Source organism: Cnephaeus nilssonii, assembly GCF_951640355.1.
Source record: "Cnephaeus nilssonii genome assembly, chromosome: 12".
In the NCBI taxonomy this organism is placed as follows: Eukaryota; Metazoa; Chordata; class Mammalia; order Chiroptera; family Vespertilionidae; genus Cnephaeus; species Cnephaeus nilssonii.
In genome coordinates, this window is record NC_137083.1 from 74,436,407 (window position 1) to 74,454,795 (window position 18,389).

At 36.9% G+C, this 18,389-nt stretch overlaps 1 protein-coding gene across 2 annotated transcripts in view; it reads right to left on the minus strand.

Annotated features, from left to right (window-relative positions):
- Positions 1-18,389, minus strand: part of FOXP2 (forkhead box P2) — a 709,145-nt gene that overhangs the window by 170,324 nt on the left and 520,432 nt on the right. For both annotated transcript variants that reach the window (XM_079786232.1, XM_079786231.1), the window contains one exon: positions 1,803-1,892. In XM_079786232.1, the coding sequence (XP_079642358.1) occupies positions 1,803-1,892 (90 nt within the window). The remainder of the gene's footprint in view (positions 1-1,802; positions 1,893-18,389) is intronic.

The following is an 18,389-nucleotide window of genomic DNA, read 5'->3' on the forward strand; positions in this document are numbered from 1 at the left end:
GCAACAATTTCTCACTTTAGAGTCATAACTATTCCCATATTAGTGTGTGTGTGTGTGTTTTGCCAAGAAAATTATGTATATTTTGGTTAAACAAAGTATAGCCAAATTTTGCCTTCCAATACAACAAAAAGAGAAAATAGAAAAATTTAAGCCCAGACATTCTTTCCAGAAATATCCTGGTAACCATCAATAAAGAAACTCCTACTTGACTTAGCTTTGGAGAGAAAGGTATAACTACTTGGTCTAATTCATCAAGAGACACAATAAGATAGAATTAGGACAATATGTATAGTCTCTTTCAGATATTAAAAACAGTAAACTCTTTCCTACCTTTGGCTTATGCTGCCAGCATCTAAACCTCCTTTTCTATACCAACAAGAAAACAAAATTCCCAGTTTGAAGCCATAGTGAGGATAAACATTTCGTTAGCTATCTTCTGTGACTTCTATGTAAAATTTTCTCTATCACGTAAACGTATGGAGAGGCTCTCATGGAATCAGATAACTCAATAGAAATGCTCAAATCACTATTATTACTTAGGGAAGTATATGATGGTAAGTGAAATGCCTCACTACAGAATTAATGATTAGTTAAAACAAAAGAATGTGAAATTTATTTTAAAAGAGAAAAAATTAAGATGGATATTAAACTCAGACTGTTTCAGTATAACTCACATACAATCATGGCAGACATCTGTACTTTACTTTGTTAAAAAGCATGACTCATCCCCAATTCCCCCTTCTTCCCACCCACTCCCCCAAAATGGGTTTGTTCCCAAGAAAATATATTCTCATCTCAAATCTGTCTAGGGACCATAAATTAATCCAGTTTTTAGGTAATAAGTAGTTTCTGGATCGTGTTCATCAGTAGCCTATAATTCTCTGTCAGAAGGCCATCATGTAAGACTTAGTTACTAACATCTGGGAGTACACCTACAAAGGAAAACAGACAGCTAGGCCATAAAAATTTTCAAGATAGTTTTGTTAAAGCAACAAGAAAGACGTTTACTTTTTTGAAAAAAAACTAAGCTTGCCCTATTAGACATGTATGTAACTTGGATTTTAAAAAGCATTGCTTATCCTCCAACAGAGCTGATAAACATTTCGAAAGATGTTTTATGCATCTCTGTATACCTTCCAAATATTTTTAAAATGCACCCTGAAAATGTTTATTTCTTGGAGAAAATGCCCTAAATATTCCTGTTAAGACTAAATAAAACAATGATTATATTATGTAAGAAAAAGTTACTTTAAATGACATACATACTATCAGTTCCACAGGACAAACATAGTGAGTAAGGACAACAAACTCCAGAATGTACTGTAGCAACAGCAATAACTCCATGGCGAATTCAGTTTTTCTGACAAAATGGGAGGTTTTCTGCATTTGTCACTTGAATACAACTACAGAAGGGTTGTCTAAGCCTGCTTTGTTTTACTCCATACCGTTTTACTATGATTTGCTTTTAAGAAAGAAATTCCATATTTTTACTGTTTGTGAATTAAATTCCATTAAAATCCCAGAAAGAAGTTTAATGCAAAACTTTTATGCCTGTGTATACCAACTGTGGTTCCTACATCATTTTTTGCAATAAGTGACCTTGTAAACTTTTGAAATCTATGCTAATAGAAAATTCTTTCTTTCTCTTTCAAGAAGATAAAGTGAATTCTCTTTTTGAATGGAAATTATCTACATAGGCAAACATAAAAATTTTCTGTATGTATACAACTGAGTCTGCATTTCTGTTCTCATAATAAGTATGTTTTAAAATAAGACCCCAAGGACAGGAATACATTACCTACCTGCAGTGGTCTCTGTTTATCACTGCTCTTAGGAGATTTTAATCCACTTGTTTGCTGCTGTAAGAGAAGTTGTCTTGCTGCTTGGAGAGCCTGGAAGTAAAAAGGAAGCAACAGCTAAATATTTTGTTAAAGGTAAATTGAGGATCAGTTATTCCCTGGTTAATAGTAATGAGCTTCAATGTATCAGAACCCCATCCAACCCTTCTTTCTAGAGAAAATCATTAAATATTCTTTTTTTCTAATGTGAAAAAATTTACATAACACACATATACAAATTTACTTAAAACCACAAAGATGGCTTTTACCTTGCAGGAAATAAAGTTAATTTGTTTAAAGTGCTCAAAAAGGAAAAATATCACAAACTGCATCAATAATCTCATTTCCACAAGGAACTTGTCTTTGAATGTTCAACTATAATGCTCACTCCCTTCTAAATTATCACCCAATTTGTATTTTCATATTACAATTTTGAAGCAAAAGCAGTAGACTTCAAGTGTTACCGGAAGCTGTAATTAAATTTGACAAATCGACATCATATTATCTTGAAAGTGAATTAATAAGGATTTTCACTAAAGATTTAAAATACTTTTTTTGCAATTGCAATTCAAGAAGAAACCTCTCCTTTGACAAAATAAAGTGCAATTTCAATGCCAAGTAAAATTGAGTGGTTTTCATTTACATTCTTAGCAAAATCAGAGAACAAAGAAATTACCACTCAACCAATCAGGTTTATTTCTATGTGTGATAGGACACCAATCAAAATAGATGTTTTCATTTATTTTTATGGTTTCTTTCCAACTCAAGAAAATAAAACTTAACATAAGAAATTAATGTAAGCATTTCATTTGCTGGAAGAGAGGCAGTTTGGCCATTATACTATATAAATTAATATGAAAACTATTGCCATAACAACAACATAAATGCACATATTGAGATGTTTGAAAGGTTAACAGTATAAACTAATTAAAAAAACTTTCAGAGCCTCTACTGTACAAACTTATTTTTCTCTCAACAACTGAGTTCAATGAACATTAATGATGAAATTTTCCAACACATGAAACTAAAATAAATCACTTCTTTCCTTTGTTATTCGCTGTTTTAGAATATGTGATAAAGTTTTCAAGAAGGGGAAAATATTTTAGGCTAATTTTCTTCTATAATAATTAAGATTCTAAGCAGAAAAAAGTACAATTTCCATTGGAATCAATGATATGGTTTTTAAGAGTTTCTAGTATCCATGACAACAGTTGCTTTGACAAGATGTGCATATGGCATTACACTGCCAGCTGGTGTGAACAATGTTTGAACTACTGCATTGAGATGCTGAGCAAACAGAAAAAGTTGCCATGTCTTAACCCTCAGGGAAGGCAGTCATCCCCTGATCAATTATGAAAAGACAGAAAGGAGGGCTGCTACAGTCTGGCTCCAAGCAAGTTTTCTGAGAAGGCAGGCAGACATGGAAACCAAAGTAAACAAACTGAATGCACTCGCACCATCTCCTAACAACATTGATTTATCTTCCCATAGCAGGATCCTGCGTGGTTTGTAAAGCACACTTTTTGGAAACGCGCCCTCAAAAAAATCTTCTTTTTTTCTTATTTTAAAATTTTCAAGTAATCACAAGTCAACCTAAATGCTTCTAAGGATGAAACATTCCAGTGAACTTAGGCAATTTTGCAATAAAGTTCAGTGTGAATAAAAGACCAAATAAAAATTAATTCCATAAACACTTATCACAAAACTCAGTTTGAAAAATTTCACTTGATAGTCCAACAATATTATTTTCTGTTTAAATCACAACTTAAAAACTAACTACAAATTATATATTTTTTTCAAATGGAAATTACCACTGATTTAGGCTGTGCCAATGTGAAAATCTTGAAAAGTAATCAATTACTTTTCCTTTTGGTACCAAATCCACACAAAATTTGCCTAATATTTTTCATATAATTGTTTTCCCGTTTGAGGTCCTTAGTTTATTTTGCATATACTCAGCCTTATTTAGGTTATATTTAATTCTGTAGTTGTTTACTATTTTTTAAGGATTGTAATAAGGGTAGTTCAGAATCTTGAAGTTGAACTCATTGAAATAGACCTCTTCATTTTAGCAAATGGGGAAAACAGGCCTGTGCTTTGTTCACAGTGTCCAGGCTTCCAGGCCAGAGTCCTTCCCAGTGTGGGTTACTGTCTGTTCTGTCAAAGGAACTGTTAGATGGCAACGAAGAAAACTCTAGCAAAGGAGAATGTATGACAAGAGGGCATACCCATTTATCAGAAACTTAAAGAGGGAACTACAATATGATATTTCATGTTTTCAATTTGTAAATGTTTGAATAGAAAAACTATTACAGAATATATGTCACTTTTATGGCTAAGTGTTCCCACCATCCTTGTGTTGGACTTCATCACATAGTCTACGAAGACATGATGGGGTGCTACAGGCCTGTAACACTCCAATCATTTGACCAGTTATTAGTCATAAACTGAAAAATTCCAAAGCTGGAAAAAACACACCTTAGAAATCAGTTATCCTAGTTTTCACATTTTGTAGACAAGTAATCGAAGAACCAATACTATAATAACTTGATTAAAGTCACAAAGCAGTAAGAGAGTCTGGTCAGAATCTCAGACTCTCGTCTGTCAAGTCCAAAAACCTATCAATTTCTGCATTACATCCAGTCAACTCAACCCAAACAAGTAACCCAATGGAATGAATATATGCAATGCCCAATAGCTATAGAAAGACATTAGAAAATTAGACATATTAGAATTGCAGCTCATGAAAATATTGCTAGGCAAACAGATACATGTGCACTGTTGTTAAAAGAATACTACTAATAATAGAAGGCCACAAGCTATTCGGCTAAATTATGCTTCTACTTTTAAAGTATGTGGTTTGCATATGCATTTACATTTATCTTTGAAACAGTCAAGGATAATCTTTCAATACAAAAGCTTATGAAAAAGAACATCTTGCCTATTTCAACATTCTTTTTGCAGCAGTAGAGATTTGCCATAGTAAACTGAGAGGTGGGAGAACAAAAAACAATTCCTAGAGATCAGGAATGATTAGAAACTCTTAAGCATAAATCTTTTGCAGTTTGCATTTCAACTGCAGGCATTACATGACATTTTTAATTTCCAGTATTCTGGATAACACTTTAGGACTTAATTTCAGTAAACAATTGCTTAGACACTTTTAGTTCATCTTTGCAATTTATTATTGTAGCTACTCAAAAGATGAAAGATTATGAGCTAACATTTCCATCAATATAAGGTGTTAGATGTCAAATTACATAGACTATTAATTTGCAAATCATTTGTCCACTTAAATTGGTAAATAGAAATTTTATATACCAGGATCATTCATAAAGTTTTATGAGCTATTTGAGTATTTATATGATCACCCTCCGCAAAAACAAAAAGCTAATTTAGAAAAAAGGGCAAAAGATGTTTGTTTACAAATCTGTCTTTAATGCTGTCTGAGCCTGATTCCAATGACCAAGAAGGAGGTTTCTAAAGGCAGCCAAGCCTATCTAGTTTCCAAAAACAAATTTATTTTAAATTAAGAGTACACTTTCCTTAATGACGTTATTTACTTATAGGAAAGCTAAAGAAAACTAAGATAGGACAGTTTTAAACTTGGAATCTGATTAAACTAAATATTTTGAAAAGAATAAAAAGCTGTATAACAGATTAAACATATACTTTTGTTGTTGTTGTTAGGCTGCAAGGGAGTGGAAATGCACGTTTTCCAGAATTTAGTGCATTTTGCTCTAAAATATTTATTAAAAACACCATTCTTAATAGTTACTGTGTAATTTCAAATAAAGCACAAATGTTTAAGAAAAGTAAAGTGTAAGCCTATTACCCTTCTACAGTAGTAATAACTTTATGCTCATTATGAACCTCATAGAAAAAGAATAATTCTAATAAGTAGGTTATTATGAGAAATAAGAGTGAAAAACCTTTGTTTTTCTTCTTGAGGAACACTGAAAACATTACTTTTTTTTTCATCTTGAAAAACACAGAAATAAAATTGTTTGTGAATAGCTTAGAAAAGCCCAGTTAAACCAAAAATGTTGAGTACTCTAAGGTTTATAAATAACTTTTTTTTTTCAAAGTAAATATATGTATATTTGGGGGGAAAACAGACATCACTCATATCTCTCCCCATAAAAATAGGAATGCTTAACCTATCAGCCTGTTGCATTTGAGACATTAAAATGAAAAATGACATCTACACCCATTAATATCTTCAATGTATAAACAGCACAGCATGACACATTCTTGAGAGCTGAAGGCCACAAAATCTCTCTGAAACATAAATAACAAAGCACTCAGAAGCATATTTGATGTTGATATTCATCTCTGAGAAAAACACTGCTGCCTAGGCTTTTTATGAAAACAGATGCAGCCCAAATGGATCTCCTGTAATTGGTTTCAGATAGCGAGGTTAGAAGAAATGTGATACAAGAAATGATTATGTGGAACAGGCGAAACAAGAATGTTTACATAGGCACTCCCTAGTTATACTGACAAGGGGTGTATACTTTGCAGATAACCAGGACAACAACAACAAAAAATTGCCAGCAGGACATCCAGAATTTTTCTCTTCATACTCACATATGACATCTTTAACATGTTACTTTAAATGATGAACAAAACATGAGTTTTCCAACAGAATTTCATTTTCTAAGTATTTTCACAATTGTGGTTGTTAAAAAGTATTTTTCAGATCCTTCACAAAGGATATTAATTCCTATTCTGTTTGGTCTCTCCTCATATTATGTTCCCACTAAAAAGAATTTACTGATAAATGTAATCATAAGTCTCATAATGCTATTTAATAGAAGAAAATTAATCATCTAATTGTCATAACCTATTTTCAAACAGCAATCTATCAGAGTGAAATGATGCATCTGTAGCTATTGACCTTTCATTTTATCATGCCTGATACATAATTAGACTAAATTTGTTTGGGAGGGAAGCTAATTACTAGAAAATATTTTTGAAAATAATTATTTTTGTTTTACAGTGTATTTTACATAAAGTAAAAGAATAAATGTGTGGCTATATGGTGTTTATATTGAGAACCACTATGGAGGCCAAACTGAGAAGCTAAGATCATTTACTTTATGGTACTATAATAAGAGTGAGAAATTCATTGTAAAGCATCCTATTTACCATTCAAATGGCAGGCTATTTTGGCTTAGCATTCATGAGGTAAATCCAAAATAGAGACCATCAAAATATTGAATATGTGATGGAATGGATCCTCAAATCATCCTCAGAATTTATAACAAAGTTCTTAAGGTTCAAATCCAAACCCAGTACTCAGTATATCCCAGTATATCTCCAAACTTCCAGATGACCTCAGAAACTCTCCCACAAAATAAGCCTGTGAGCTAACTAAATAATGTCTAAGACAGGTTTTGTTTTTTCAGGTCTAAAGTCATACATTCAGTTCAATGGGATAAATAAATTCTCTCCCTCAGAGCTGACATTCTATAGGCTGCAGAAAATAATACTAAGTAGTCTGGTATTCATATCTTTATTTTCATCATTATTTTGCTAATGATAATAAATTTCTAATAGAATACTTATAAAGAAAATTAATATAATCTATAGCAATACTAAATACAATTCTTGTTCACATATTAAGGAATTCTACCCAACTTTAAAATTCCCAGTATAAAAGGTAACAAATTTTATTAAAATTTGAACTAATTTTATTAAAATTAATAGTCTTAAAACACCTATTTTTTGTGGTACATGTTCCATAAATGACATGGTTTATGTGAATTTTCTCCATTGTTTCCCTTTCTGCTATAAAATATTTTGTTATTCTTCTCAAATTACTTTAGATTTATTTTTGTTTCTCACATACTTTAACAGATATTTTTCTCATTATAAGACCAATAGTCATCTTTTGTTTCTATAAGGACTAAAGATTCATTACTGTCATAATTTAAATTGACATATTAGATATTAACTGAAAATACACGCTAAGAAATTATATCTATAAGTAAACTATTATTTAAATCCTATATTCTGGATTTCCCCTACAATTGAAAAGATTGCAAAAGAGGTGGCATTGGGAAAATTATCTGTAAAAATAAAACATACCAAAAATTACTTGTAAGTAAAATTTCTTTTTTGCAAGTATGTTCCAGTACCAAGCAAAGAACTAAGCATTGCGTATGGGGTGAGCTTACCATCCATTAAGAAACATCTAGTTGGATGTCCAAAAGCCATACAAATGTTTTTAAAACATTTCAGGAGTCTATAAGTAAAAGAAATTTTTTTTTTTCATTTGGGGAGTTCAGATAAGTTTTTTTATAGGGAAATAACATTTGGGCTCAACTTATAGGGGAAATGGATCATCTTGTGGAGATGGCAGAAGTTGGCCATCTTAAGTTGAAGCAAAGAAAATGAAAGAAAATGTGGGGTCATAAACAATGAAAATAATTTATATTGGATAGAGCATGCTATTGGTTTAGGACAGGCATCCTCAAACTACGGCCCGCGGGCCACATGCGGGTGTTTTTGCCGTTTTGTTTTTTTACTTCAAAATAAGATATGTGTAGTGTGCATAGGAATTTGTTCATAGTTTTTTTTAAACTATAGTCCGGCCCTCCAACGGTCTGAGGGACAGTGAACTGGCCCCCTGTTTAAAAAGTTTGAGGACCCCTGGTTTAGGAGCTAGAAACATCCTGAGACAGGTTGGTTGGTTGGAGCTAATTATGAATTAACTAAACAATAAGTGGTAAAAGGTCTTGATATTATTGAAAAGTAAGAGACAAATGGCACTGAATCTGGAAATGATGGGAATAAACGTAGGCCAGGACAATATTGAAGTCATGTTGTGAAGGGTAAATGATAAGTGATGAAAAGAGGAAGAAAATATATGAGATAGAAAAACCAATGAATAGGTATGTGTAACTGTCCAAGTAAGACAATAAGGGTAATAAGAATCACTTTAGTTGAATATAAGAAAGGAATGTAGAAGTATAACTGGCAGGACTTAGTAACTGGGTATGGAGTAAAATCTAGGAAGGAATAAATAATGACTTCAGAATTTTAAGTCAAGGATAACTGGGAAATAGTTGTGCCACTTTGAAAAGGGGAAAATCAGATTATAAAACCATGATTTTGGAGAGATGATGCTGTTGTTTGCCTGCTGGCAGAATAGCTAACACTTTTCTTTAATAGATACTAATAATGCAGAGCTCTAGATTGAGGGTATTCAGGCTGACAAAGGATTCCTGAAAGTAAGAGGGTAGCCAATAAGACAGAGGGATAGTATTAGATTTCTGATAAAGAGAATGAAGAGAGGAGAAGACTCAAGGCCCAAAACTTAAAAAAAATCTACATTTTGTTGAGAGGACATTAGGAGATAAGTAAAAATGAAAGACAATGAATGGAGAGGAGAGCTTAGTCACTGAAGTAAAAAAGACCTCTGGAAAAATGTTGAATCTAGGATTATTACATGAGCCAGCAATTTCATTCCTAGATACATACCCAGGAGGAATAAAAACACTTGTCCACACAAACAGTTGTACATAACACCTTTACTCCTAATAACCAAAAAGTAAAAACAACCAAAATATCTATCAACTGATAAATAAATGAATAAACAAAATGCAGTCTTTCCACCGAGTGAAATATTATTCAGCCATACAAGAGAATGAAGCACTGATATATTCTACAGCATGGATGAACCCTTAAAGAATTATGCTGAGTGAAAGAAGGCAGTCATAAAGACTACACATTGTATAACTCTTTATACGAAAGGCCCTTAATAGGCAAATCCATAGAGACAAAAAATAAATTAGTTGTTGCCAAGCAGAATGGGGAGTGTGAATATACTAAAAACCACTAAATTGTATACTTGAAAAAGATAAGTTGTATGGTATGTAAATTATGCTTCATTAAAGCTGGTAAATATTTAAATGAAAGAATTGTGATGTAAATTGTATCTCAATAAAGCTTGAAAAAAAAGGAAATAAGAAAATATTAGACAAAATTTTGTAGAAAGAAGATGGATGGTGTTCTCAAACACCAAAAACCCAAAGAGGTTAATGAAAGTTCTTAAATGATCTGATCATTTTCATAACCTATTGGTTCCACAGAGTATTGAATTAGAAGTTAAATTGCACACAATTACTGGGGAATAAATGGAGGAAAACCTTTCCATGAATACAAACAATCTATACTAATAATAGAGAAATATGCAAATTATCTGTTACAGCATCACATCATGACCAGATCAGTAGGCTGCATCCCCGCTCTCTGCTCAGGCAGCTGCAAGGCCTAGGGTAGGATAGGATACGATAGGAGGGGATGAGAAAGGAGAGGGAGAGGAAGGCAGGCCTGCATGCAGACAGGCCTAGAGGAGAAACAGAAATACAAAAAGGGAACAAGAAAAAGACACAGGAATGGAAAAGGGAAGGAAACGTGGGGCTGCACGTCGGAGGGTGTGACGACTGTGGGGGTAAGGAGCAGGTGCACCCAGCAAGGTGCAGGGCGGGAGCCCCGCCCATATGCAGGAGGAGGGCAGTGGCCCCCGACGCGGGCTGTTGGCGGTGAGGCACCCATGGGTCCGGGATGGAGTGGAGGGCAGTCCGAGGCCTTCTGGGTGGAGGCACTCCTGCTTTGTGGCAGCAGCAGCACCCGGGCCATGCGGGCCTCGGCCACCCTTGCTGGGCCGGGCGTCCCGGGCAGGGAATGGGAGCAGGACGGTGGTGGGGAGGCCGGGGAAGGGGGTGCAGCGAGCACCTGGCCGGGGCTGAGCCCTGGGCTGGGGTTAACGCCCCCCCCCGAATGGAAGCTTTAAGAAGGGAGGGAAGAACGTTATAAAGGAGTCAGTAGAGAGCAGAGTTAAAGAAGGAAAGAGGATGTATGAGTGAACTGTAGGAGCTATAATGAAAATCTTACATAATAAAAAGGTAATATTTAAATTACCATCACTCCGCTACGCCCATGATTGGGTCAGCGGGTGACACAGGGGGCGGGACTCGGGGGTGGCTGGGGTGGTGATTGGGCCGGCAGGACGCTGAGCTCGCGTTGCCAGCGGCGACGCGAGCTCAGCGTCTGCGCCATGGCTGTGCTGCGGCACAGACAGGCCTCTGGGGCAGCGAGCCCAGCCGGCATTTTGGAGATTTGGAGGCGGCGGGGGGTGGGCGGGCAGCGCAGCTCCCGGGGGAGGAGTCTGGCGGCAGTTGGGCCGCAGGAGCACGTGGCGGCGGCCCCAGCCTTCCTGGGCGGGAGGCAAAGGCAAGACCCTGGCCTGGGCTCCGGCCGCAGGAGGACCACGCTCCCGCCCCGCCTCGCCCTAGGGGCCCAGGGACTTCGGAGCTGCCGACCAGCGGACAGACAGCTTACATGTGCGTGATTAAATCATGCACTGGGCTTCTAGTCAAGTATAGTTGTGTACTGGGGACAGATTTAAAAGTAGGAGTGAGAAAAAAACAGATAAATGATAATGAGTAATTAGGCAGCTAGATAGATAGATATTAAAACAGTGGAAGTCAGTAGAGAAGAATGTATGGGAAAGGTAGGATGAGAGAGAAAGAGGGAGGGAAGAAAAGTTTTAAAGGGGAGCTGGTAGAGCTTAAAAGGAGAATGGGAAGAAGGAAGAAATGGGGGAGGGAGCAAAGCAGGTCCCAGGGAGGAAGTGAAGAAAAAAATTAAGGTGAGAAGGAAGGAAAGGGGGAGGGAGGGAAGGGGTAAAGATAAAGGAAAGAAGGAATGTGGGAGGGAAGAAGAGTAGGAGAAAGATGGGAAGAAGGATGAAGAAACAGAAGTAGGAAATAAGGAGGAAAGAAAAGTTTATAAATGATGAGTCAGTAGGAAAAAGTGTTACATAAAGGAGAGAGAAAAAATTGTGTGAGAGGGAGAAGCCAATAAGGAAGTCAAATACAATTGTGTGTGAAGGGGATAAGATTTAAAAAAAAAAAAGTTAATAGGGGTGACCAGGCTGGTAGGGGAGGGTAGTTAGGGGTGATCAGACCAGTAGGGGAGGGCATTTAGGGGGATAAGGCAGGCAGGCAGAGTGGTTAGGGCAAGCAGGCAGGTGAGTGTTTAGGAGCCAGAGGTCCCGGATTGTGAGAGGGATGTCCAACTGCCAGTTGGATATTCCCCAAGGGCTCCCAGATTGGACCAGATTGGAGAGGGTGCAGGTTGGGCTGAGGGACTCCCCCCTCCCATGCACAAATTTCATGCACCAGGCCTCTAGTTCTTTTATAAATTCTGTGGAGACCAAAATAAAAGAGACTCTGGTTTGAGGACTTTGGTTTGTTTGTTGTTTCAAATAAAGAAAACCTGATGATGAGCTAATAGATCAGGAGAAGCTGAAGTTGTAACACAGACTTGAGAAAGCCACTAAAGGGGATGGAAAGGGCCAAACTGGAGCATCTGGAGGGAATGAAAGCTTTGTGGGAGCAGAAACATCAGCCTCGGTGACAGGTTGAGGGGAGGAGAGGTAACGTTGCCATGCAGCGATAGGAAGAGGAGAAAGTTCTCAATGATGGTCTCAACTCAGGCAGCTAAGGAAGGGTGGTTATCCAGAGGGAGACTGAAATTGCCGGAGAAACAAGGCGATTCCTCACTTTTCTATCCCTGTACTGAGAAACAGAGCTGGTGGAGTAAACATGGATATTTAAAATGGTGTTCGAGTTTGACATGTGCTCCCACAGACACTGGTGACTTAAATACGTGAGTGTCTTCTGCAATGCTGCCGCCAGACCAGATAAGGAGCTGCCTACTTTTCCACTGCTGCAAGCGCCAGTCATCACTGCCCAGTCAGACTCTCTCTAAACTTTTAACCTGGCCAACAAGCCTGGCACCTCCAATCACAGCAATATGTGGTGTGCTATTGTGCATTCTGAAAAACACAACAGCAACAACCAACGGTTATCTTCAGTTTTTTAAAAGCCTTCAAAATAAAATACATGTATATATGTTATTGTGCAACTAGGAGAGAAAACATGATGTAATGGTATTACCCAGATTTCAGAAGACATTCTTCTGCCTTTTTTGTTGAGGAACTTGGACTACTGCACTTACTTAATCATAATAAGCCTTAATTTTCTTCTCTCTCTTTTTTTTAAATATATTTTATTGATTTTTTACAGAGAGGAAGGGAGAGAGATAGAGAGTTAGAAACATCGATGAGAGAGATACATCGATCAGCTGCCTCCTGCACAGCCCCCACTGGGGATGTGCCCGCAACCAAGGTACATGCCCTTGACCGGAATCGAACTCGGGACCTTTCAGTCCACAGGACGACGCTCTATCCACTGAGCCAAACCGGTTTCGGCTAATTTTCTTGTCTCTTAAATGCAGTTAGTAATATTTACCTTTGCATATAGGTCATTGCTGAATCAGAGAAGATAATATGTTTCAAAATATTTTAAAAGCTAAAGTATAAAGTAGTATTATTTCAAATGAAGACTTGAAATCACTATATATAATTCCTCCAGTGGGTATGTTCTTGCATGTGTAAGTACCGGTCAATTGAGACTGACTCTTGATTTTTAGCTTTATAGTGACTTTTATAAATAGATATATGCATTTTAACTATAATGGGACTGGCATACTGTAATTGCTAAAAATTTACCTCAATACTTATTTCGTTTTTCACAATCTGTTCAAGTAGAAAAATGTCCCATTAGCTAGGAAGCATACCTGAATAGCTTTATGTTTTGTCATACTTTACAAAGTTGTATTTTAATCTCCTCTGAGACTGAGTGAAAGAGTTTATAACTATATGAGTGTACTGGTCAGCTACACCCCTCGCCTCCCCAGGTCACCATCACCACATCTGCATGAATATACACATACACTACATACCCTATGCTACAGGATCATCTGCCTCAAGGGTCTGTTAGTATAATAAGAAAGATAAAAAGTATATTTAGGATCACCAGAGTGCACTGCCGAACAGTGTTGTATTCCATTAAAAATAAGTACAAAAAGTGGCTATGGGGTTTCAGCAAAAATGAAAAGGAAGAAAAAGAGAACTAATGTGCATTAAGTGCTCATTATATGCTAGTATAATTCTAAATACTGGACATGCTATTTCATTTCACTCCCAGAGCCCCCTCCTTCTATCAGAGATGCCTACACTGAAGCTCAGAGTTTGGGTTATATGGCCAAGCTGCTTTGCATATCCTTGAAATGGCACAGAGATCTGAATGACCCTCTGCCTGATTTTGAAGCTCACGCCCTTTCTATAAGGAGCAGTCAAGAAGAGCATGAAAGAAACTTTTATACGTAAAAGGCTTAAGTAAAAAACTTCTCGGGGCATAAAGAAAACAAAATATATTCCGAGTCACTCAAATGACATTACTAATTATGTCAGCTAAACCAACATGAAGAATTCCAAGATCTTAATAACATTTCATGAGGAGAATTAGACATAGAAGCTTACATACTAAAGGGAATTTACTACCCTTAAAAATAGTGTATTTGCTGTTATTAAGCACTGGATTCAGGATGTTGGTTATAGACAAGAAACCAATATTAAAGATGTTAACTTTTTTAATAGAGAGAGAGGAAGGGAGAGGGATAGAGAGATAGAAACACTGATGGGAGAGAAACATCATCGATTGGTTGCCACCTGCACACCCTCTACTGGGGATCTGGAATACTCTAGCTTCCTGCCATTGAGACACAGATGAGAAAAATGCAAAATTTTGTTTCTCTGTCCCCCCGCTCCTCCCTCAGCAAGGATGAGAATCTGTAGCCAGGAACCCGGAGGCAAAGACTATGACCCTGCCTGGCACCAAGGAGAGGAAATACTACAGCAAATCTAAAGGAAAGAGCCTGGAGGCAGAGCACCTCTGTCAGGTAACCCAGAAGCTAACTAAACTAGTCCCAGAGGAGGAAAGAGAAGGTGAGAACAAAACCATCTGAGAAGAAACAGTGCTTGCTTAGTTCAGGGGCAGACACAGTGGGTGCAGAACCTCTGAGGAAACGCCCCTAAAGCTAAGGTTAGAGTGTTCTAGAAACACAATGACAGAGTCACCACAGGCTTCAGAAATTCCAACTTCTTTTTTTAAATTTTTTTCTTTATTGATTAAGGTATTACATATGTGTCCTTATTCTCCCTTCCCACCCACCCCCCGCCCCGCTCCACTCATGCCCTCACCGCCCCCCTGGTGTCTGTGTCCATTGGTTAGGCTTATACACATGCATACAAGTCCTCCAAGTTCTAATCCCAGCACCATTCCAAGTTTCCCGAAGACCTCATCTCTGTCAATGATGAACTCTGAATAAATTCCTTCTTCCCTGATTAAGATTTACTAAAGAGTGAAACATAAAACTCATTGAGGAGGGGAAATACTAATCCCGGACAACCAGTCTGCTAATGACATACTGCAATTATTCAAAAAAATATTGACTGAATGAATAAAAGTAAGAATGCTCCATTTATATTAAAATGGACTATTTAGGCTGCGTTATTCAGAAGGTAAATAGTAAGGCACATGTACGCATGTGCAATACAATTTAAAACTAATTAGCAAAGATAGATTGTAGACATCCTGGGCAAATTCACTTTAGGGAGGAACCCAGGGTTTTTCCAGTTTATGTTCCAGCTATTATGGAGCTTAGGTTAGATTATTTTCAGTATATAAAGTGGTAAATTGTCGTTATTATAAGATATGGATAATACCACAGCTCCAGAAATAGGGGATAGAAGGTCCCAGAAAGGCTTCCTGCTTTTAGGAAATGACTTGATAAGAAATAAAATTCCTAATGGTGACTATGTCTTCATTCTTTTCCCCCCACTACTACAATGAGACTTAGGACTAGGAAGACTGGGAGAAAAGAAATATTTCTCAAAGTGTCAGTGGCCCACGTGATGAAAAAAAAAAAAAAAATATATATATATATATATATATATATATATATATCTCAAATCCAAGGAGCAAGTTTCTGCATCCTGGTTAAGCACAAGCAGTAAAAAAATCTGAATCATCAGATAATCTTATTTGTTAGGTGAATACACTTAATTAACCTTAATATCTAGTATTATAAGCTCCTTAAAGGCTAGAAATGTTTCTCTCTCTTTTTTTTCCATTTTTTCACTTTTTATAAAAATGGACTCTATTGCAGTATAGTTTGCATCCAATATAATTGTGTGTTTTCAACATTTTAACAGGAAGTTACAAACATTTTACATCTTACACAACTACAGCACAATATCAAAACTAGGAAATTAATATTGGTACAGTGTAGGTGTATACTCTTTATCACATATTTAAATTCATGTAACCACTACGTCAATCAAGAGGCAGAAGTGTTCCATCACCACAAAGACCCCCTTATAGTCACACTGTTCTGTACTGGCCTCAGCCTATGGTCAGTGATGCTATGAGCTGAAAATGCCTGGGGCACTCCCTGAGCCGGTACCACTGGTGTGAACACCCAGGCATTTCTCCCTTCAGAGCCAGAGTTGTAGCTGAACTGGTCCTTGGTTCTTATAAGACACACCACAGCAACAGCCATCAGGAAACTTTGAAAAGACAAGGCTTATTACTCACTAGTCCTGGAGGCTACAAGGCACACCCACGGCCAGAAGGTGAGGCCATGGGAAGGGCCAGAAGGTGAGGCCATGGGAAGGAAGGGAACCACAGAGGGAGGGAGGGAGGGAGGATGAAGAGGAGGAGAAGGTGAAAGAGAGAGAGAGAGAGAGAGAGAGAGAGAGAGAGAGAGAGAGAGAACACTGACCTGGGAATCTGCCTTTATTGGGGTTGAGGGTGTGTTGCCTAGGTTTTCTTAGGTTCATGCTTTCAGAAATTAATGGCCTCATAGAATGTGTGAGGAAGTATTGCCTCTTCATTCTTTGGAAGAGTTTGAGAAGGATAGGTTTTAAATCTCCTTTGAATGTTTGCTAGAACTCACTGGTGAAGCCTAGACTTTTGTTTTTTGGGGGATTTTTTATGGTTGTTTCAATTTCCTCACTGCTGACTGGTCTATTTAGATTTTCTAATTCTTCATGATTTAGTCTAGGAAGGTTATATATTTCTAGGAACTTATCCATTTCTTTGAGGTTATTGAATTTGGTGGCATATAGTCCTTTATAATATTCTAGTATGGTCCTCTGTATATGTGATGTCTGTAGTGACTTCTCTTTCATTTCTTATTTTATTTATATGAGTCTTTTCCCTTTTTTCCTTAGTGTGTCTCATCGGGGGTTTGTCAATTTTATTAATCTTTTTCAAAGAAGAGCTCTTTGTTTTATTGATTTTTTTTGTAGAGTCGTTTTGTTCTCTATTTCATTAAATTCTGCTCTAATTGTTATTATTTCCTTTCGTTAGCTGACGTTGGGTTGCTTTTGTTTTTCTTTTTCTAGTACTTTAGGATGTGATATTAGGTCATTTACTTGGGATTTCTCTTGTTTGAGATAGGTCTGCAATGATATACACTTCCCTCTTGCTACTGCTTTTGCTGTGTTCCAGAGGTTTTGATATGTTGTGTTGTCATTCTCATTTGTTTCTATATGTCAGCTAAACCAACATGAGGAATTCATGTATCTTTTTATCTCATCTTTTATTTCTTCTTTGACCCAGTCATTTTTTAGTAGTAAGTTTTTTTAATCTCCATGAATTTGTGGGTTTCTTTGCTTCCTTTTTGCAGTTGATTTCTAATTTCAAGGCATTGTGGTCAGAAAATATGCTTGGTATAATTTCAATCTTCTTCTGAATTTGTTGATGCTAGTTCTGTGACCCAACATTGTGGTCTATCCTTGAGAATGGTCAATGTGCGCTGGAGAAGAATGTATAATCTGATGTTCTGGGATAAAATGTTCTGTAATTGTCAATTATGTCCATTTGGTCTAGTGTTTCATTTAAGGCCGTTATTTCTTTATTGATGTTCTGTTTGGTTGATCTGTCTAGAGCTGTCCTTGGCATATTAGGGTCTCCAACTATGATTGTGTTTTGATCTGCTTCTCCCTTTAGTTCTGTGAGTAGTTGTTTTATATATTTCGGTGCTCCCTGGTTGGGTACATATATATTAAGAAGTGTTATGTTTTCTTGATGTAGTGTTCCCTTTAGCATTGTAAAGTGTCCATTTTTGTCTCTTGTTATCTTTAAATCTATTTTGTTACATATAAATATGGCTACACCTGCTTTTTTGTGGATGTTATTTGCTTGGAGAATAATTTTCCACCCTTTTACTTCAAATTTACCTTTGTTTTTGCACTTACTAGTAAATGGGTCTCTGGTAGGTAGAATATGGTTGGGTTTTGTTTTTTATCCACTCTGCTATTCTGTGCCTCTTCACTGGTGAATTCAGACCATTTACATTTAGGGTAATTATTGATGTATGAGGATTTCCTATGGCCATTTTATATTTTGTTTTCTGGTAGCTCTGTGCCTCCATTGGCGGTCTGCACTTTCCTTCCTTCTCATTTGCCCATTTATTCCTGGATGCCCACCTTTAGGTGTTTCAGTGTGCAGGTCTCTCAGGCATGCATCTGTGTTGAGCAGGGACTTCTTTGTTGAATTACAGATAGTTAACTTGTTGAAATGTCAGGAGAAGAGGAAAATATGCATCCTTAGTCTATCATTCCTC